Raw genomic sequence first — 22,025 nt, forward strand, 5'->3', positions numbered from 1 at the left:
TTTTAATGTTGGTCATTATGGTGGTACTTGGAGAGCCAAGTTTTTTCTGAGGTGGTACTAAAAGATTACCTGAATGACTATCTACCCAAATTACTAACTTACTACCTAAAGGACTGACTAACTAAATGATGGATTCACTAATTAACTAACTCAATGACCAATTAAATCAATGATTAACTAACTAACTGACCAAATGACTAACTAAATTATTAACGGACCGATGAGCAAACTAAAGGATTAAGTAAATAACTGCCTGACTATCTGAATACTTAACCAAAAGACTAACTACCCGAGGGACTAACTGACTGACTGACCAAATAACTACCTAAATGATTGACAACTAACTAAATAAATGACTGCCTAATGAACTAAATGATTAATTCAATGACTGACTTCCTAAATAGTCGACTAACCACCCAAACGACTAACTAAATGACTGACTACCAGAAGGATTAACTGACTAACTTGCTAACTCTTTCTCAAACTGTGGTACGTGTACCATTAGTGGTACGCAGGTTCCATCTAGTGGTACGCCAAAAACACACTTCATTAAAGTACAGTGTTTTATTTTCCTATATTCAAACGGTGGCCAAAAATATTAACTGTACTTGTTAAATAAAACCTCTGCCTTGTTTTTAGTGATTTCTTAGGCCTACTACTTTACTGCATTTTAATGTTGGTCAATATGGACGTTTTTTCTGAGGTGGTACTTGGTAAAAAACGTTTGAGAACCACTGGACTAAAAGATTACTTGAATGACTATCTACCCAAATGACTAACTTACTATTAACTAAATGATGGACTCACTAATTAACTAACTTAATGACCACTTAACTCAATGATTAACTAACTAACAAATGATTTACTGACCGATTAGCAAACTAAAGGATTAAGTAAATAACTGCCTGACTATCTAAATAACTAGCCAAAAGACTAACTAGCTAAGAGACTAACTGACTGACTGACCAAAGAACTAGACTTAGACTTAGACAAATTTTAATGATCCACAAGGGAAATTGTTCAACACAGTAGCTCAGTTACAATGATGGAAAGTGTAAGGATGGAAAGGACAATGCAGGTATAAATAGACTAATATAGCGATAAACTACCTAAATGATTGACAACTAACTAAATAAATGAACTAAATTATAAATTAAATGACTGACTTCCTAAATAGTCGACTAACCACCCAAACGACTAACTAAATGACTGACTAACTGGAGGATTAACTGACAAACTACTTAAAGCAATGACTGTGCAATGAATTAGCTAACTGACTAACAAACTGAAAGACTTAATAAATACTGAGTAACTGACGAAACAACTAATCAAATGACTAGTAAACAGACTAATAAACAAGTTTAGCTCATCTCTTCCAATACACACTATCTCTGCTAAGTTGGGCAGAAAGCTAGAGGGCGTAACAACACTGTTAGCTTAGCATTAGGTTGTGAGGTATTGCATGACTCACTTCCTACTGCCTCTTCACAATAAAACCTTGACTTTAAAAGTACTGGCTCGTGATGAGAGCTAAAAGAGTCAACCTCACCATGAGAGTCCTTATACGTCGACCCCTGAACGACCCGAGGTCGAGCATCTGACGGGGTTAGCGCTAACTAGCGGCGGTGTTAGCACGTCACATGCCGAGGCTAAAGGTAAACATAAAGGTCGCGCTGACAAACACGGCACTGTTGCTTTCTAATCGCACGCTCGTTAGCTGCACGTTAGCGCGGCTTAAAATGACCGCCGGGATTATCGTCGCCTTCCAAAGTGTGACGACTTGCACGAGGACGACGTGAGCCGATCTGCGGAGGAATGTCTCCTCTGACCTCTCACTCAACTTTTCACCTGCGGTCATTAGTGACATGCCGGATGTCAAAGGTCAAGCTGGAAGAAACATTTCATGACTACATGAATATACTAGATAGTCATATAGAGTATACTTTGTGGACAGACACAAAGCTCAAGGCTATGACTCAGCACAAAAAAAAAAAACAGGAAGTGGTTTCTTTCTTCAGCTTCCTCTCGTCCACACACTCGTGATGACAGCGACCCTAACGAACATCAGACGTCACGATAACGGCACGATGGACGAAAGAAAGAACGACCGTTGGGTCGTCAAGTACTCGGCGAGCTGTACTCATTGGACAACTGACGGTTACGTGACGTCCCAATCGGACGGAGGGGATTTGAGGGACAACTCGTAGACGTTGCTTCAGCGCGCAGTGATGAAAAGTTTCTTCTCCTTCTTCTTCTTCTGCGGTCCGCTCGTTGTGTCAAATTGTTCTTGGTCCAACGGGAAGTTGCAGGTTAGCAAACGGAGCTCGTTAGGACGCGCGGTGGGAGGAGCCCGCCGTTACCTAAGAGGACGCGGTGGGAAACAAAGCACGTTACATCACCCAGCTCTTTGTTTGTTGGCCATCGGCGTGCTAATAGCATTAGCCACAAGCTTCTGTCATGTCGCGTTTCCAAGACCGAATTAAAGGTCCAAAGTCCAGAGTGGACGTCACACTTGAACAAACACAATGAATTAAGACATTTTGTCCACCTGGTAGTTTTGTGTCCCAACCAGAGCAATGCTCTTGAATGTGTTTCCATCTGGGATTTGACCTATGCCCTTAATCAATCTCCCACATGCTAACATGCTAGCATGCTAGTACTTTCTGATTGTATTGTACCATATGTCCCGACAAGAAATCTGCGTTCAAAGAACTCTGGCTTATTAGTGATTCCCAGAGCCCAAAAAAAGCCTGCGGGCTATAGAGCGTTTTCTATTCGGGCTCCAGTACTATGGAATGTCCTCCCGGTAACAATTAGAGATGCTACCTCAGTAGAAGCATTTAAGTCCCATCTTAAAAGTCATTTGTATACTCTAGGCCAGTGGTTCTTAGCCTGGGTTCGATTGAACCCTAGGGGTTCGGTGAGTCGGGCTCAGGGGTTTGGCGGAGGTCAAGACACACCCGACTCATCGTGTAAATAAAAACTTCTCCCTATCGGCGTGTTACGGATACGGCAACAGCAGAAGTCAGACTGATTTGCAGGTGTGTAATTTGTTGTGGGTTTATGCACTGTGTTGGTTTTGTTCTTTGAACAAGGTGATGTTCATGCACGGTTCATTTTGTGCACCAGTAAAAAAACATGGTAACACTTTAGTATGGGGAACATATTTACCATTAATTAGTTCCTTATTAACATGCAAATTAGTAGCATATTGGCTCTTAACTAGTCATCATTAAGTACTTATTAATGCCTTATTCGGCATGGCCTTATTATAACCCTAACCCTCTAACCCTGGCCCTAACCCTCTAACCCTAACCCTAACCAAATAACTCTAAATTAAGTCTTTGTTACTTAGAATATGTTCCCCATACTAAAGTATTGTATCGAGAGAATGCCAAGAGTGTGCAAAGCAGTAATCAGAGCAAAGGGTGGCTATTTTGAAGAAACTAGAATATAAAACATGTTTTCAGTTACTTCACCTTTTTATTGTTAAGTACATAATTCCACATGTGTTCATTCATAATTTTGATGCCTTCAGTGACAATCTACAATGTAAATAGTCATGAAAATAAAGAAAATGCATTGAATGAGAAGGTGTGTCCAAACTTTTGGCCTGTACTGTATGTATTTATATATGTATGTATGCAAGTATGTACATACATTTCATACACAGGCCACTTTCCTGTGTATGAAAAGTTCTATATAAATAAAGTTTGATTTGATTTGATTTGATATATATATATATATATATATATGTATATATATATATATATATATATATATATATATATATATATATATATATATATAAATATATATATATACACACATATATATATATATATATATATATATATATATATATATATATATATATATATATATATATATATATATATATATATACACACATATATATATATAATAGTATACATACATACATACATCTACAGTATGTGCTTGTCTGTATATGCCGGGGGTCGGCAACCCGCGGCTCTATGCTGCTCTTTAGCGCCGCCCTAGTGGCTCTCTGGAGCTTTTTCAAAAATGTATGAAAAATGGAAAAAGATGAGGGGGAAAAAATATTTTTTTTGTGTTAATATGGTTTCTGTAGAAGGAAAAACATGACACAAACCTCCCTAATTGTTATAAAGTACACTGTTTGTATTAAACATGCTTCACTGATTCGAGTATTTGGCGAGCGCCGTTTTGTCCTAATAATTTTGGCGGTCCTTGAACTCATTGTAGTTTGTTTACATGTACAACTTTCTCCGACTTTCTAGGAGGTATTTTATGCCACTTCTTTTTCTGTCTCATTTTGTCCACCAAACTTTTAACGTTGTGCGTGAATGCACAAAGGTGAGTTTTGTTGATGTTATTGACTTGTTGGAGTGCTAATCAGACATATTTGGTCACTGCATGACTGCAAGCTAATCGATGCTAACATGCTATTTAGGCTATCTATATGTACATATTGCATCATTTGTAGCTATATTTGAGCTCATTTAGTTTCCTTTAAGTCCTCTTAATTAAATTTATATCGCATGACACACTATCTATATGTAATATGGCTTTTAATTTTTTGAGGCTCCAGACAGATTTGTTTTTGTATTTTTGGTCCAATATGGCTCTTTCAACATTTTGGGTTGCCAACCCCTGGTATATGCGTATACCCATGTATGTATATATATATATATATATATATATATATATATATATATATATATATATATATATATATATATATATATAGTCAAGGTTTCTGTGGTTTATCCGTTATACAGTGCTCAATACCCGGGTAGAGTGGAGTATACGTTAGGTCAGGAAAAAACACAGAGGCTATATCATCCCTACAAGCCTGTTGCGTTAAAATCCCCTGAGGAGCAGCAAAATAGGCTTGTAGGGATGATATAGCCTCTGTGTTTTTTCCTGAACGAACTGACCTAACGTATATACATACAAACGTTTGTATATATATACAGTATACAGGGGCGCCGAAAAGGGGGGGTAAAGGAGACGGATTCTAGGGGCCCATGATGGAGGGGGGCCCAGAGAGGCCCCTAATGATGATGAAATTATAATACAGAAAACAATAATGACACTGTGTTGGGGGCCCTGTAAAGATTCTTTTCATGGGGCCCAAAATCCCTAGCGGCGCCCCTGACAGTATATAGCGAGCGTCACAGTGAGGTTCGCAGGTGCGGCTCAGAACCCTTCCAGTAATCGTGTGCCATGAAAAAGTGGGGTGTGGCCACAGGTGGCGGGCATGAAGGACAACTCGTTCGGCGAGTGTCTAACGAGCTCAAACGGGAAGAGAAGCCGCTGCTCCTCCGTCAGCTTTTTTCACTTCCCCTTTTCCTCCTCCCAGCGATGCCGTGACTCACCCTCTGACCCCTAACCCCTGAACCTTCACGAGGTTCTTGGAACAACATGACAGCGAGCAGCCGTTAAGTCTGCAGATGGAGACGACGCCTCCTGTGACGCCTCATGTGACCATCCGACGAATGGCACATGACGCGGCCGCTGGTCGACGTCGGTACTACAACAACTACAACCTGTGCCCACATCGGTTCTGCTACATGTCCATCGTCCAAGTCGCTTCAAAGTCACGTGACGCTTCAATCAGGAAGTAGGAAGTGATGAAAGCCAGATGCTAACTCGGCCATTTTGGTATGTATTTATTTTTAACTAGGCTTGAGGACATGATTGATGATTGACGTAAGACGTGATCAGCTGAGAACTGAATTTGAAATTTGGGATTTGGTTTTCACGCCCCCATTGTCTCCCCCCCTCGCTCCCCAAAGAATGTGTGGTTACACCCTAGAAACCTCCCGCAGACTCTCTGACAATCACTACAAGATGCTTTGGAATATTTATCCCCTGCTTCGAACCCCCACCCCGCCCCTCAGTCTTACACTCGCACACACACACCAAAAACCTCCGCCTCCGCAACCCCATTCCCAGGTGGGATTTAGTGATTTACGGTAATTACACAAATTAAACTGCGACTTACACACACCAACACCACATGTCTTTTCTCACCAACCGTGTGTGTGTGTGTGTGTGTGTGTGTGTCCATGTGGATCAGGACCAACAATAACAATCTTCTCTTCTCTCTCCAACACGTTCAACATTGAAGTTGTCCAGCGAGAGGCGCTCTACATCTCCTTGATGTATGTTTACCACACTGCATAACACACACACACACACACACACACACACACACACACACACACACACACACACACACACACACACACACACACACACACACACACACACACACAATCACACACATGCACACACGCTGACTATACGGAGGTCTTTCCAGGTTCAGGACTGGATGAGGACTTCAAGACTAAACATGTGAACAGGGTTTTGTGTGACCCTAAACAAGATTTTGTTTGTGGCCCCATTTCGCTCTTGAATATTGCTTATTTATTATCAATGGACTCCCACCTTGAGTTTTAATAATCATACAACCTGTCATTATTCACTAAAATATGATGATAAATATGTCGATTTTCCCTTTACAATAAAGTTTAAGGTAGAGACTAATTTATTCATGTAGGATTATCCATCCATCCATCCATCCATCTTCTTCCGCTTATCCGAGGTCGAGTCGCGGGGGCAGCAGCCTAAGCAAGGAAGCCCAGACTTCCCTCTCCCCAGCCACTTCGTCCAGCTCCTCCCGGGGGATCCCGAGGCGTTCCCAGGCCAGCCGGGAGACATAGTCTTCCCAACGTGTCCTGGGTCTTCCTCGTGGCCTCCTACCGGTCGGACGTGCCCTAAACACCTCACTAGGGAGGCGCTCGGGTGGCATCCTGACCAGATGCCCGAACCACCTCATCTGGCTCCTCTCGATGTGGAGGAGCAGCGGCTTTACTTTGAGCTCCCCCCGGATGACAGAGCTTCTCACCCTATCTCTAAGGGAGAGCCCCGCCACCCGGCGGAGGAAACTCATTTCGGCTGCTTGTACCCGTGATCTTGTCCTTTCGGTCATAACCCAAAGCTCATGACCATAGGTGAGGATGGGAACGTAGATCGAACGGTAAATTGAGAGCTTTGCCTTCCGGCTCAGCAGTGTTGGGTTAGTTACTGAAAACCAGTAACTAGTTACAGTTACTAGTTACTTTATTTCAAAAGTAACTCAGTTACTAACTCAGTTACTTACACCAAAAAGTAATGCGTTACTGTGAAAAGTAACTATTTAGTTACTTATTTTTTTCTCCTTTTTTTTAAGGCTCCCATTAATGCCCTTTTAGCCTTCGTTTCAGTACTGTTATTGCACTGGAGAATAATACAATGTGTTGATCAACTGGACATGCATTTGCATCACTGAACTCTGCTAAGCAATGTGGTCTACATACAACACACAAAGACAAAGATATGTTTCAAAGGGTCAATTTATTTCAGGCCACAACAAATTGACAAAACTATTTTAAATAGCTGCAACATAACATACATAAGTAACAAACCGCATAATAACAACATAGCTGTAAAGCTGGCTTCACCCAAGGAAGGCACACATGACATACACAAAGCCTAATCAGGCATTTTTTTTCTCTCAAGGAATTGTGAAATAAAATCATGTATTCAGGAGATCAACACTGTAGTGAAGCCCAGAAGACTCTACACATTTCCCCAGTTTTAGTTTAGAGAAAATGAAAGATTGGCCTGGCCCACTAGCATCCCTCTTTATGTTTGTGAACTTTATAGTCTATGCATTTAGAGTGATGTGATAATCAAACACTCTAGAAGTCTAGAATGAAATAGTATATAAGAGAATTGACAGTGTGTACCTTCAATGATGAGCAGAGGCAGAGTTTGGAGTGTTTTCTTTAGCTCGCTTTCCATGTTTATGTACTCACTGTCCAGGTACTTGGAACATGTTTTCTGTGCCATTTGTTGTTTGATGCCGGTATCATGCTATTTAGCTGCCAGAAAACGGGTGACTCCACTGTAGAAATAGCCTGCATGTCTTCTAGCACATACGCTGCAATGGCTCTATCAATGTTGTCCTGGCTAGCAGTCCCTCCGTTAAAATCCTTAGGTGGAGGTGAAGTGGCATCGGAGTCTGTGTCTCTCTTTACTAGCTTCGTCAAAGCATGTTGCTTATGTGGCGTGGCGAAGTTGGGAGAGTGGCCGTGCCAGAAATCTGAGGGTTACTGGTTCAATCCCCACCTTCTACCATCCTAGTCACGTCCGTTGTGTCCTTGAGCAAGACACTTCAACCTTGCTCCTGATGGGTCCTGGTTAGTGCCTTGCATGGCAGCTCCCGCCATCAGTGTGTGAATGTGTGTGTGAATGGGTGAATGTGGAAATAGTGTCAAAGCGCTTTGAGTTCCTGAAAAAGGTAGAAAAGCTATACAAGTATAACCCATTTACATTTATGTAGCTGTTTCAGCAGATTTGAATTGCTGTTTTGGGCAGTATTCCCGGGTGCGGTCACTGTTGCTACTCACTGCTCCCCTCACCTCCCAGGGGGTGATCAAGGGTGATGGGTCAAATGCAGAGAATAATTTCACCACACCTAGTGTGTGTGTGACAATCATTGTCACTTTAACTTTAAGTAGATGGGATCTTTGATCCAAGACACAACTTACATTTAACTAAAATGTTATTTTCTTTGTGCTCGACAAAAGAAAAGTAGTGACAATGTCTCCATGTAACTCGACTTCTGGCTTCGCCATGATGTCTTTTTAGTTGTTATGAGAGTAGCGTGTGTGGCCCTTTAAGAAATGACAGCATGTGAGGTGAGTGACGTCGGTGAGTGAGTGGGCGAGAGAGGTGAGGGAGCGCAACAGTGGATGCGTGCAGGTGTTCTAGCTTGGTGGATGGCTGCGTGCAAGACACCAATAAAGTAACAAAATTGCAACAAACCGCCGGCCTCGTCATTCACCCTCGAGTCCGGAGCTGTAAAGACCCACTGCCGGGTAAAGTGAAGGGTGTTAGCCCCGAAGTACATAGGCCCTGGAGGAACGTCTCCCCTGCGCTCCGCTCCTCGGTCGAGGAAAGCACGCCTTTTCTTTTCCTTGTGAGACAGAAGGACGACACTTCTTCTGTTTCTAGCCGATACTACATTAAAAAATAACGTAAAATAACGCAGTAACGCATCATGTAGTAACGGTAACTGAGTTACTGGATATAAAAAAATAACGCGTTAGATTACTAGTTACCGCCGAAACTAACGGCGTTACAGTAACGCGTTACTTAGTAACGCGTTTGTCCCAACACTGCGGCTCAGCTCCTTCTTCACCACAACGGATCGATACAGCGTCTGCATTACTGAAGACGCCGCACCGATCCGCCTGTCAATCTCACGATCCACTCTTCCCTCACTCGTGAACAAGACTCCGAGGTACTTGAACTCCTCCACTTGGGGCAAGATCTCCTCCCCAACCTAGAGATGGCACTCCAAACTTTTCCGGACTAGAACCATGGACTCGGACTTGGAGGTGCTGATTCTCATCCCAGTCGCTTCACACTCAGCTGCGAACCGATCCAGTGAGAGCTGAAGATCCTGGCTAGATGAAGCCATCAGGACCACATCATAAAGTTAAAAAAGTTAAAGTACCAATGATTGTCACACACACACTAGGTGTGGCGAGATTATTCTCTGCATTTGACCCATCACCCTTGATCACCCCCTGGGAGGTGAGGGGAGCAGTGGGCAGCAGCGGTGGCCGCGCCCGGGAATCATTTTGGTGATTTAACCCCCAATTCCAACCCTTGATGCTGAGTGCCAAGCAGGGAGGTAATGGGTCCCATTTTTATAGTCTTTGGTATGACTCGGCCGGGATTTGAACTCACAACCTACCGATCTCAGGGCGGACACTCTAACCACTAGGCCACTCTGCAAAAAGCAGAGACCTAATCCTGCAGCCACCAAACCGGATCCCCTCAACGCCTTGACTGCGCCTAGAAATTCTGTCCATAAAAGTTATGAACAGAATCGGTGACAAAGGGCAGCCTTGGCGGAGTCCAACCCTCACCGGAAACGTGTCCGACTTACTGCCGGCAATGCGAACCAAGCTCTGACACTGATCATACAGGGAGCGGACCGCCACAATCAGACAGTCCGAAACCCCATACTCTCTGAGCACTCCCCACAGGACTTCCCGAGGGACACGGTCGAATGCCTTCTCCAAGTCCACAAAGCACATGTAGACTGGTTGGGCAAACTCCCATGCACCCTCAAGGACCCTGCCGAGAGTATAGAGCTGGTCCACAGTTCCACGACCAGAACGAAAACCACACTGTTCCTCCTGAATCTGAGGTTCGACTATCCGGCGTAGCCTCCTCTCCAGTACACCTGAATAGACCTTACCGGGAAGGCTGAGGAGTGTGATCCCACGATAGTTAGAACACACCCTGCGGTTCCCCTTTTTAAAGAGAGGAACCACCACCCCATGTAGGATTATCATCAGTGGATAATAGGGATGGGTGCAGAATCCGGTACTTTTATGGCATGGACTATAAAATCCAACGGTGCCATGTTGGGGTACCTGGTACTCAGCTGATAATAAATTCATGAACCTGTGCTTCATGAATTTATTTTATCGGTCAAAGTAAGCCATCAACACCAGTTGGTGGGGCTAACACACACACAAAAAAAATTTAATAAATGAATAAATAATGAAAACATGAAAAAAAAACAAATCGTAAAATAATTCTTTCTTTCTTTCTTTCTTTAGTTTATTTCGAACATGAACACACTTACATCATAATACATCACACAATTTCATATCATTTCATTTTACATCATGCCCGAAAAGGAGTAGGAAGAAGCAAAGCTTATTTAATCCTACCCCTTTCCCACTTCAAGCGTTTACAAATATATAGAATCATTTACTGACCTTTTTATATAATAAAATAACATCTATGAATTAGTATACAACAGTTTTGTAATATGTAATTAATTAATTAATTCAGTCATTATTAACATACTGAGATGAAGAATATCTTATTTTCAATAAGGTTGAAAGTATTTCTCATAATTCTTCTTCTTTGTACTCTGTAAGCACTATTATTTTGAACAACCTCTTAAACTGGATCATATCAGTACAATTTTTAACTTCTTTACTTAATCCATTCCATAATTTAATTCCACATACTGATATGCTAAAAGTTTTAAGTGTTGTACGTGCATATAAATGTTTTAAATAATTTTTTCCTCTAAGGTTATATTTCTCCTCTTTAGTTGAGAAGAATTGTTGTACATTCTTTGGTAGCAGGTTATAGTTTGCTTTGTACATCATTTTAGCTGTTTGCAATTTTACCAAATCACCAAACTTTAATATTTCTGACTTAATAAATAAAGGGTTTGTGTGTTCTCTATATCCAACATTATGTATTATTCTAACTGATCTTTTTTGTAACACGGTTAGCGAATTAAGTTGTGAAATAATAAATTCTTAAATCATTATTTAAATCGTGAAATAATTCAATGTAATTATCTCACGCACATTAGATACATTAATGACGTATTTAAGTAGTTATTTAAAGATGTATTAATTATTTAGTTTGTCCTATTTAAAGTTAAAGTAAAGTTAAAGTGCCACTGAAAGTCACATGCACACCATAGCATGTGTGTTGCTTTTTCGTGTCAGTTTATCTGCGCCATGAGTGGGAAAGGTTGTTTGGATTGGGTTGTATGTATAAATACTGTGCTGCGAACACTTCACTGTGCAATTGATGGTCATTGACCGAAATTACTCACGTCGACCGCGAAACGGCAGCAAAAGCGCAGCATGTGTGTTGCTTTTTCGTGTTAGTTTATCTGCGCCATGAGTGGGAAAGGTTGTTTGGATAGGGTCACATATATAAATACTGTGCTGCGAACACTTTAATGTGCAATTGATGGTCATTACCCGAAATTACTCACGTAGACCATGAAACGGCAGCAAAAGCACAGCATGTGTGTTGCTTTTTCGTTTGAGTTTATCCGCGCAATGAGTGGGAAAGGTTGTTTGGATTGGGTCACATATGTAAATACTGTGCTGCAAACACTTCAACGTGCAATGGATGATCATTACCCGAAATTACTCACGGAGACCACGAAACGGCAGCAAAAGCGCAGCTTGTGTGTTGCTTTTTTGTGTTAGTTTATCTGCGCCATGAGTGGGAAAGGTTGTTTGGATTGGGTCACATATGTAAATACTGTGCTGCGAACACTTCAAAGTGCAATTGATGGTCATCACCCGAAATTACTCATGTAGTCCACGAAACGGCAGCAAAAGTGCAGCACGTATGTTGATTTTTCGTGTTAGTTTATCTGCGCCATGAGTGGGAAAGGTTGTTTGGATTGGGTCATACATATAAATACTGTGCTACGAACACTTGAAAGTGCAATTGATGGTCATTACCCGAAATTACTCATGTAGTCCACGAAACGGCAGCAAAAGCGTAGCATGTGTGTTGCTTTTTCGTGTTAGTTTATCTGCGCCATGAGTGGGAAAGGTTGTTTGGATTGGGTCGTATATACAAATACTATGCTGCGAGCACTTCAAAGTGCAATCGATGGTCATTAACCGAAATTACTCATCTTGACCACGAAACGGCAGCAAAAGCACAGCATGTGTGTTGCTTTTTCGTGTTCGCGCCATGAGTGGGAAAGGTTGTTTGGATTGGGTCACATATATAAATACTGTGCTGTGAACACTTCAAAGTGCAATTGATGGTCATTACCCGAAATTACTCACGTTGACCACGAAACGGCAGCAAAAGCACAGCATGTGTGTTGCTTTTTCGTGTTAGTTGATCTGCGCCATGGGTGGGAAAGGTTGTTTGGATTGGGTCATACATATAAATACTGTGCTACGAACACTTGAGAGTGCAATTGATGGTCATTACCCGAAATTACTCATGTAGTCCACGAAACGGCAGCAAAAGCGTAGCATGTGTGTTGCTTTTTCGTGTTAGTTTATCTGCGCCATGAGTGGGAAAGGTTGTTTGGATTGGGTCGTATATATAAATACTATGCTGCGAGTACTTCAAAGTGCAATGGATGGTCATTAACCGAAATTACTCACGTTGACCACGAAACGGCAGCAAAAGCACAGCATGTGTGTTGCTTTTTCGTGTTAGTTGATCTGCGCCATGGGTGGGAAAGGTTGTTTGGATTGGGTCACACATATAAATACTGTGCTGTGAACACTTCAAAGTGCAATTGATGGTCATTACCCAAAATTACTCACGGAGACCACGGAACGGCAGCAAAATTGCAACATGTATGTTGATTTTTCGTGTTAGTTTATCTGCGCCATGAGTGGGAAAAGTTGTTTGGATTGGGTCATACATAAACATACTGTGCTACGAACACTTGAAAGTGCAATTGATGGTCATTACCCGAAATTACTCATGTAGTAGTCCACGAAACGGCAGCAAAAGCGTAGCATGTATGTTGATTTTTCGTGTTAGTTTATCTGCGCCATGAGTGGGAAAGTTTGTTTGGATTGGGTCACATATATAAATACTGTGCTGTGAACACTTCAAAGTGCAATTGATGGTCATTAACCACAATTACTCACGTTGACCACGAAACGGCAGCAAAAGCGCAGCAATTATTCAAATTTAAGTTGGAGGCACCCTTGTGACGTCTGAGGACGTCTCTTATCACCATGGCAACTAAAACTATGGCGTGTGTATGGGGTTACAAATGAGGACATAGTAACAGTAATGGAGGACAACAGTAGGGGACATGAGGGGGAGGTCAGAGAGGAGCGGTGGTGGAGTCTCTCTGTTGAAAAGAGGAAGTGTGTTGTTGCGCCGCAGTGTTCACACACTTCCTGTGGACGTCCACGCCACACAGAAGAGGGGGAGGCGGTGGAGGTGTGGGGTGCGGTGGGGGGGGGGGGGGGGGGGGGGTTCTGTGGTCGTCTTCATCCCCTGCTCCTGTCAGTCTGAGGTGAGGTCACAAGATCTAATCTATCGACACATCTGTGCTGCCGGCACCACAACACTCGGCGTGTGCTCGCCAGTGTCGGTTGGCCGGGAGCCGTTTGTCTTCCTGTGGAGGAGGAAGTGACGTCGCCGCAGGTCCCCTCACCGGGAAATGCTCCGCCCCCTACTTCAAGGTGGAATGGGCGTGGCCTCCAGATGGGCTTTGGGGTACAATAGAACGATACTCCACCTAACATGTACCACGTTGCTGTTCAACTGGCGGCCAGGGGGCCAAACATACTTGCCAACCCTCCCGAATTTTCCGGATTTCAGTGCCTCTCCCGAAAATCTCCCGGGACATCCATTCTCCCGATGTCCAGCCGGACTTAAGGCACGCCCCCTCCAGGTCCGTCCTGTCATCACGTCCGCTTTTCCTTCATATAAACAGCGTGCCGGCCCAGTCACGTTATAACATCTACGGCTTTTGGAGAGAGCACGACTGCGCACACAACAAGAAGGAGACGAAGCAGAAGAACGAAGAAGAGACAGTCATGGCGACGACGAGTAAGAAGAAGAAGTACGCTTGCAAGTCATCAGAGAGGGTGTTGAGCATGGTTAGAAAGATAGTGACAGAGAATAGAACGAGGATGGACAATTCAACCCTAAACTCACTCCTTTCCTGGAAATTACATTTCACAGATGGATGTGAGTGTGAATGTTGTCTGTCTATCTGTGTTGGCCCTGCGATGAGATGGCGACTTGTCCAGGGTGTACCCCGCCTTCCGCCCGATTGTAGCTGAGATAGGCTCCAGCGCCCCCCGCGACCCCAAAGGGAATAAGCGGTAGAAAATGGATGGATGGATGGATATATATATATATATATATATATATATATATATATATATATATATATATATATATATATATATATATATATATATATATATTTATATAAAATAAATACTTGACTTTCAGTGAATTCTAGCTATATATACATATATAAATGTATTTTATTGCATATATATATATATATATATATGAGATGAGAACTGACTTTTCTGGGAAAACATGGCAAAGCGGACTTATTTAATCACTGAGGAGAACACTACCTCTCGTTTAGCACACGCAAGTGATATTGTTATTATAAGCGCTTACGCAGATGAACGACTTACCGCTGTGATCACGAGCTTGTGTACCAATGTTGACAAATGGCAATATATGAACATTCTAACTGTTGGCATGCTAATGACAGCATATATTGTACAGTAAGTGATGTTTTATTATGTTTGTTGGGAGGAAAAAAGTGAATGTCGTGTCAGGGGGCAGTAAAAAAAAGTGCATTTAAAGATTAAACAAACAAAAAGCAAGAGCAACAGGGAAGTGCTCCTACTGGAGAGACTATGAAGCAAACAAAACGAAATGCTGGAACACAGCAAAAACACTTACAAGGCATGTGGAGCAGATGGCGTCCACAAAGTACGTGCGTACTTGAGCTCAGCATGGAAATGATCGTCTATAGTGAATAATGTCCCGACAAACCAATGGTGTCGCAAACTCAACTTAAATAGTGCTAATTACAAACAGAAAACATGTGAGGGGAAAAGTGTGTAAAGCTGCTGCAGGAAAGGGAAAAACAGGAAGTGAAAAACCACAAAATGAGAGCTTAAGACAGGAACTAAAACTACACCTAGAAAATGACCGAGAAACTGAAAATAAGGCATGGCATGGTGTGACAAGCCGTGACAAGCATAAATGTATCTGTGCAAGATAATCCATCCACTTTCTACCGCTTGTCCCTCTCGGGGTCGCGGGGGTGCTGGAGCCTACCCCAGCTGCTTATTGTGCCATCGTCTGGAGCCCGGCCACAAAATGTGTCGTGAAGCCTCTGTTGTCCTTATATAAACAAACACTAGAGATATTTGACCTAAAGCCAATGAAGCATCATCACTGCCGTATTACCCAAAAATATAGCATGATGAGTTTTGATCATTTTTACAAATTTCTCCTTTTTAAAAGCTATTTTTAAGTGTCGTAATGCAGTGGTCCCCAACCACCGGTTCGCGGACCCGTGAAGCATTTGCTACCGGGCCAGAGAGAAACATGAAATAATTTAAAAAGGACTGCATTTTCTCCATCTTAACTTTGGCCTGTCCCACTAGACCAGGGGTGTCAAACTTGTTTTCATTGAGGGCCACACTGCCAATAGAGGGCCGCTTGTAATAGTAAATAATTAAAGAATTTGCCTATGAATTTAAATATTTGACTTTTTTTTTTCGTAAAGAGTAAAACTAATCTGTGGATTTGACCACTGTTTTTTTACAGAAAAAAATGGTAGCTTAGTTGCCAGACTTTTACGGTAAAATATATGGTGTAATTTTATTATTATTATTTTATACAATACCGCTGTTTAATTTTATTTTGGCAACTCAGCTGCCAGTTTTTTACCATAATAAAATGTGGTACCATAAAATCATCAACCGTGGATTTAAAAAAAACAACAACAGACAGCTCAGTCGACAGAATTTTACTCTAAAAAAACAAACATTTGTTGTTGTTTTTTTCAACTTACAGTAATATGCTGTAAAAAAAACTACCTAAATTTTGCAGTAAAATCTATTGGTCATTTTTAGATAGATAACTTGCTTCGAAACCATTAGTTAAGCAGATATTTACATTTTTATTTGGCTTTTGACCAACAAAGTTAGGTAATATAATATTTTTTGTTGCAATATTGGACACTATTTATTTCCCTGTCAAACTACAAAAAAAAACTAGTACCGTTAGTAAGAAAATATAAGGTATTTTATTGACACATATTATTTCCAGGCTTTTGCGGGGCCATAGTGTGTGAATGTGTGTGTGAATGGGTAAATGTGGAAGTAGTGTCAAAGCGCTTTGAGTACCTTGAAGGTAGAAAAGCGCTATACAAGTACAACCCATATAAAATGACATAGAGGGCCAGATTTGACACCTGTGCACTAGACACACCAATGAGCTTGTTTATAGATGTACAAACCCCGTTTCCATATGAGTTGGGAAATTGTGCTAGATGTAAATATAAACGGAATACAATGATTTGCAAATCCTTTTCAACCCATATTCAATTGAATACACTACAAAGACAAGATATTTGATGTTCAAACTCATAAACTTTTTTTTTTTTTTTGCAAATAATAATTAACTTAGAATTTCATGGCTGCAACACGTGCCAAAGTAGTTGGGAAAGGGCATGTTCACCACTGTGTTACATCACCTTTTCTTTTAACAACACTCAATAAACGTTTGGGAACTGAGGAAACTAATTGTTGAAGCTTTGAAAGTGGAATTCTTTCCCATTCTTGTTTTATGTAGAGCTTCAGTCGTTCAACAGTCCGGGGTCTCGGCTGTCGTATTTTACGCTTCATAATGCGCCACACATTTTTGATGGGGGACAGGTTTGGCCTGCAGGCGGGCCAGGAAAGTACCCGCACTCTTTTTTTTAATGAAGACGCGCTGTTATAACACGTGCTGAATGTGGCTTGGCATTGTCTTGCTGAAATAAGCAGGGGCGTCCATGAAAAAGATGGCGCTTAGATGGCAGCATATGTTGTTCCAAAACCTGTATGTACCTTTCAGCATTAATGGTGCCTTCACAGATGTGTAAGTTACCCATGCCTTGGGCACTAATGCACCCCCATACCATCACAGATGTTGGCTTTTCAACTTTGCGTCCATAACAGTCTGGGTGGTTCGCTTCCCCTTTGGTCCGGATGACACAATGTCGAATATTTCCCAAAACAATTTGAAATGTGGACTCATCAGACCACAGAACACTTTTCCACTTTGCATAAGTCTATCTTAGATGATCTCGGGCCCAGAGAAGCCGGCGGCGTTTCTGGGTGTTGTTGATAAATGGCTTTCGCCTTGCATAGTAGAGCTTTAACTTGCACTTACAGATGTAGCGACCAACTGTATTTAGTGACAGTGGTTTTCTGAAGTGTTCCTGAGCCCATGTGGTGATATCCTTTAGAGATTGATGTCGGTTTTTGATACAGTGCCGTCTTGAGGGATCGAAGGTCACAGGCATTCAATGTTGGTTTCCGGCCATGCTGCTTACGTGGAGTGATTTCTCCAGATTCTCTGAACCTTTTGATGATATTATGGACCGTAGATGTTGAAATCCCTAAATTTCTTGCAATTGAACTTTGAGAAACGTTGTTCTTAAATTGTTCGACTATTTGCTCACGCAGTTGTGGACAAAGGGGTGTACCTCGCCCCATCCTTTCTTGTGAAAGACTGAGCATTTTTTAGGAAGCTGTTTTTATACCCAATCATGGCACCCACCTGTTCCCAATTAGCCTGTTCACCTGTGGGATGTTCCAAATAAGTGTTTGATGAGCATTCCTCAACATTATCAGTATTTATTGCCACCTTTCCCAACTTCTTTGTCTCGTGTTGCTGGCATCAAATTCTAAAGTTAATGATTATTTGCACAAAAAAAAATGTTTATCAGATTGAACATCAAATATGTTGTCTTTGTAGCATATTCAACTGAATATGGGTTGAAAATGATTTGCAAATCATTGTATTCCGTTTATATTTACATCTAACACAATTTCCCAACTCATATGGAAACAAAGTTGCCATTTGTTCTAACTTTGTGACATGATACAAAGCACATTAATGCACATATCAAATATAAATGTGACAGATTGTAGCCAAAGGCTGATTTCCATCAGTATTTCATTGCAAAGAAACAAGCCCAGAGCTCCCACTCATTCAGCGTTATAGTGAGTTGTATTTTTTACAAGTGGGAAGCCGGTCCCTGAAAATAATGCCTACATTAAACTGGTCTATGGTGCAAAAAAGGTCGGGGACCACTGTCCTAATGGATTCGCCCCTGATGTAATGTGTACAGAAATACAAAGATACAGTAGTGCAGTGTTTTTCAACCACTGTGCCGTGAGATACAGTCTGGTGTGCCGCGGGAGATGAGCTAATTTCACCTATTTGGGTTAAAAATATGTTTTGCAAACCAGTAATTACAGTCTGCAAATGATGTGTTGTTGTTGAGTGTCGCTGCTGTCTAGAGCACGACAGAGTAACCGTGTAATACTCTTCCATATCAGTAGGTGGCAGCCGGTAGCTAATTGCGTTGTAGATGTCGGAAACAGCGGGAGGCAGGGTGCAGGTAAAAAGGTGTCTAATGCTTAAACCAAAAATAAACAAAAGGTGAGTGCCCCTAAGAAAAGGCATTGAAGCTTAGGGAAGGCTATGCAGAACAAAACTAAAACTGAACTGACTACACAGTAAACAAAAACAGAATGCTGGACGACAGCAAAGACTTACTGTGGAGCAAGGACGGTGTCAACAATGTACATCCGAACATGACATGACAATCAACAATGTCCCCACAAAGAAGGATAAAAACAACTGAAATATTATTGATTGCTAAAACAAAGTAGATGCGGGAAATATCGCTCAAAGGAAGTCATGAAACTGCTACAGGAAAATAACAAAACAAGAGAAAAAGCCACCAAAATAGGAGCGCATGACAAGAATTAAAACACAACAGGAAAAAAGCAAAAAAAACTCCAAATAAGTCACGGCGTGATGTGACAGGTGGTGACAGTACACCTACTTTGAGACAAGAGCTATATTGATGCATGCTTGGTTATGCTTTAAAGTCATATCCAACAATTGCGACAACGACTTTTTATTGTCAACGGAGTTTTTTTTTTTTTAAATGATTTCTGCTGGTGGTGTGCCTCAACGCAAAAAATGTGCCTTGGCTCTAAAAAGGTTGAAAAACACTGCAGTAGTGAATAATAAATACATTATATTATGTTCAAAGTGTACAAACCTTAGCCTAAAATAGTGACTTTTGTCAAGGCTGGAACCCATTATTCATGTTTACATTGTTTCTTATGGAGAAATGTGCTCCACTATACAAACTTTTCAATTTATGAACCCTGTGCCAGAACCGATTAAGTCCGTAAATAGGGGTTCCACTGTAGGCCAAAATCAAATGTCCACTGTAGATGACATTGGGACTCCACTGTATGCTGTGTGCTGAGCCCCCTCCTCTACTGCCTTTACACCCATGACTGCAGTCTGGCCCACAGTGACAACCATACCGTCAAGTTCGCCGACGATACCACAGTGGTCGGGCTCATCTCCAGGGGTGACGAGGCTGCCTACAGAGAGGAGGTCCTGAAGCTGACGGCCTGGTCTTCGGAGAACAACCTCGCTCTCAACACCAGCAAGACCAGAGAGATCATCGTCGACTTCAGGAGGAGCAGCACCGACCCTGCCCCCCTCTACATCAACGGCGAGCGTGTAGAGAGGGTCCACACCTTCAGGTACCTTGGAGTCCACATCTCTAATGACTTCTCCTGGACAGTCAACACCACATCAATCGTCAAGAAGGCTCAGCAGCGGCTACACTTCCTTAGAGTCCTCGGGAAGTACAACCTGAAGCCTGACCTGCTGCTGACCTTCTACCGCTCGTCCATCGAGAGCCTGCTGACCTACTGTATTACGGTATGGTACGGCAGCTGCACTGCAGCAGACAGGGAGAGGCTGCAAAGAGTGGTCAAGACGGCTCAGAAGATCATCGGCCGCCCTCTCCCCTCTCTGACGGACATCTACACCTCCCGCTGCCTCAACAGAGCCAGTGCCATCATCAAGGACAGCACCCACCCTGGCTCTGACCTGTTCCACCTGCTGCCCTCTGGGAAGCGCTACAGGTGCATTAAAACCAAAACAAACAGGCTAAAGAACAGCTTCTTCCCCAGGGCCATAACCATCCTGAACGGACTGCCCCATTGTCCCTCATAACTGCCTTCTCTTCGGTGCAATAACCCATTCCACCAACCACCCTGTTTTTGTTTTGTTTTTTCATGTATATATTCATTTCACACCATATTCATTGCACTTCCACATTTTTTATATTTCTATATATTTGCACATTGTTTTTCTAGCATGCACACATCGCACTGTATGGAATGGCCTCAATCTCGTTACCTTGCGTAATGACAATAAAGCTGATTCTGATTCTGATTCTGATATACAAAATAAGACTAAACACATTAAATCAACAAAAAATCCTGACTTTGGAGCAATGTTCACGGACTCTAGTATTTGACTCTCTATTAGAAGCAATGGTTTTCCGTATTGGGACCATGATTTCGGTTCTTACTTGTTCACTGGTCCTCATATAGAAGGTACTTTTCCTTGTTGATGTCTCAAGAATGGTAGAAATACAAGAATACACACACACGCACACACACACACATGCCTTCTTGAGACTTGACAAAAATGCCTACCTCTTTAGAACCACCCTTTCTCGACATATAAAAAATTGTATTTACAACATTAACAATACAAACATACTATGCAAATATAAAAAAGCAAGCTTTTAGCAAATTTTTTTAGTTTGTTTTTTGTTGTTGTTTATAATTGGTTTTTAATCTTCATTATTTACTTCAAGTTATTACAGTATGTCTCTATATACATATTTTTCTTTCTTTTTTTTTAATACATTTTGGCCAAAGGGGGCGCATTTCAATGTCTTACTCACACTTGTTATTACATATGTTGATCAGAGGGGGAGCACTTTTAAAACCGACACACAGTCAATTTGATGTCTCAAGAAGGGTAGGCATACAAGAACACACACACACACACACACACACGCACACACACACACACTTGCATTTGAAAAGAAGAGAATGTAAGGGAAATTCTGGTCTTTTTGCTCCGTTTGAGGTAAAAATACGGGAAAAATATGGGTCACTTATAGGTGGGCGCCCGGGAAAAAAAGGGCAAAATATGAAAAAACGAGACATATGGTGAAAATAAGGTGTGATCACCATGGAAACCAAAGCATTGAAGCTTCTCTCCAACATTTCGTGTGAAGATGTCGTTGTGGCTTGTGCAGCCCTTTGAGACACTCATGATTTAGGGATATATAAGTAAACATTGATAGATTGATTGATTGATTGATTGGTTGAAAACACACCGAACACACCTGTGTCATGCACGAGAAGGCGGGATCACATGACCAGGGAGTGGAGAAGAGGAGTACCCGCTCCAGACAACCCACTAATCCGTGGACACACACGCGCACTCACAGATTAACGCGCCTCGTCCAGACCGAG

The 22,025-nt window shown here is 41.9% G+C and overlaps 1 protein-coding gene across 1 annotated transcript; it reads left to right on the plus strand.

Moving 5' to 3' along the window:
* The first annotated feature begins 2,087 nt into the window (after positions 1-2,087).
* Positions 2,088-20,703, plus strand: LOC140678874 (uncharacterized). Its single transcript, XM_072913403.1, has 4 exons — positions 2,088-2,203; positions 5,417-5,594; positions 14,525-14,589; positions 19,977-20,703. Exons 1-4 carry the CDS (start codon positions 2,088-2,090, stop codon positions 20,701-20,703), a joined length of 1,086 nt encoding a protein of 361 aa, XP_072769504.1.
* The last annotated feature ends 1,322 nt before the right edge of the window (positions 20,704-22,025 follow it).

This window comes from Nerophis lumbriciformis, linkage group LG06 (genome assembly GCF_033978685.3).
Source record: "Nerophis lumbriciformis linkage group LG06, RoL_Nlum_v2.1, whole genome shotgun sequence".
NCBI classification, from domain to species: Eukaryota; Metazoa; Chordata; class Actinopteri; order Syngnathiformes; family Syngnathidae; genus Nerophis; species Nerophis lumbriciformis.

Excerpts from the sequence above, each read along its gene's own strand:
- LOC140678874 (XM_072913403.1), top strand. The coding sequence starts at position 2,088 with ATGGACGAAAGAAAGAACGACCGTTGGGTCGTCAAGTACTCGGCGAGC. Across the intron at positions 5,595-14,524 it reads GCTACATGTCCATCGTCCAA|AACGAGGATGGACAATTCAA; the intron begins GTCGCTTCAAAG and ends GACAGAGAATAG. Across the intron at positions 14,590-19,976 it reads ATTACATTTCACAGATGGAT|TCTGGCCCACAGTGACAACC; the intron begins GTGAGTGTGAAT and ends CCATGACTGCAG.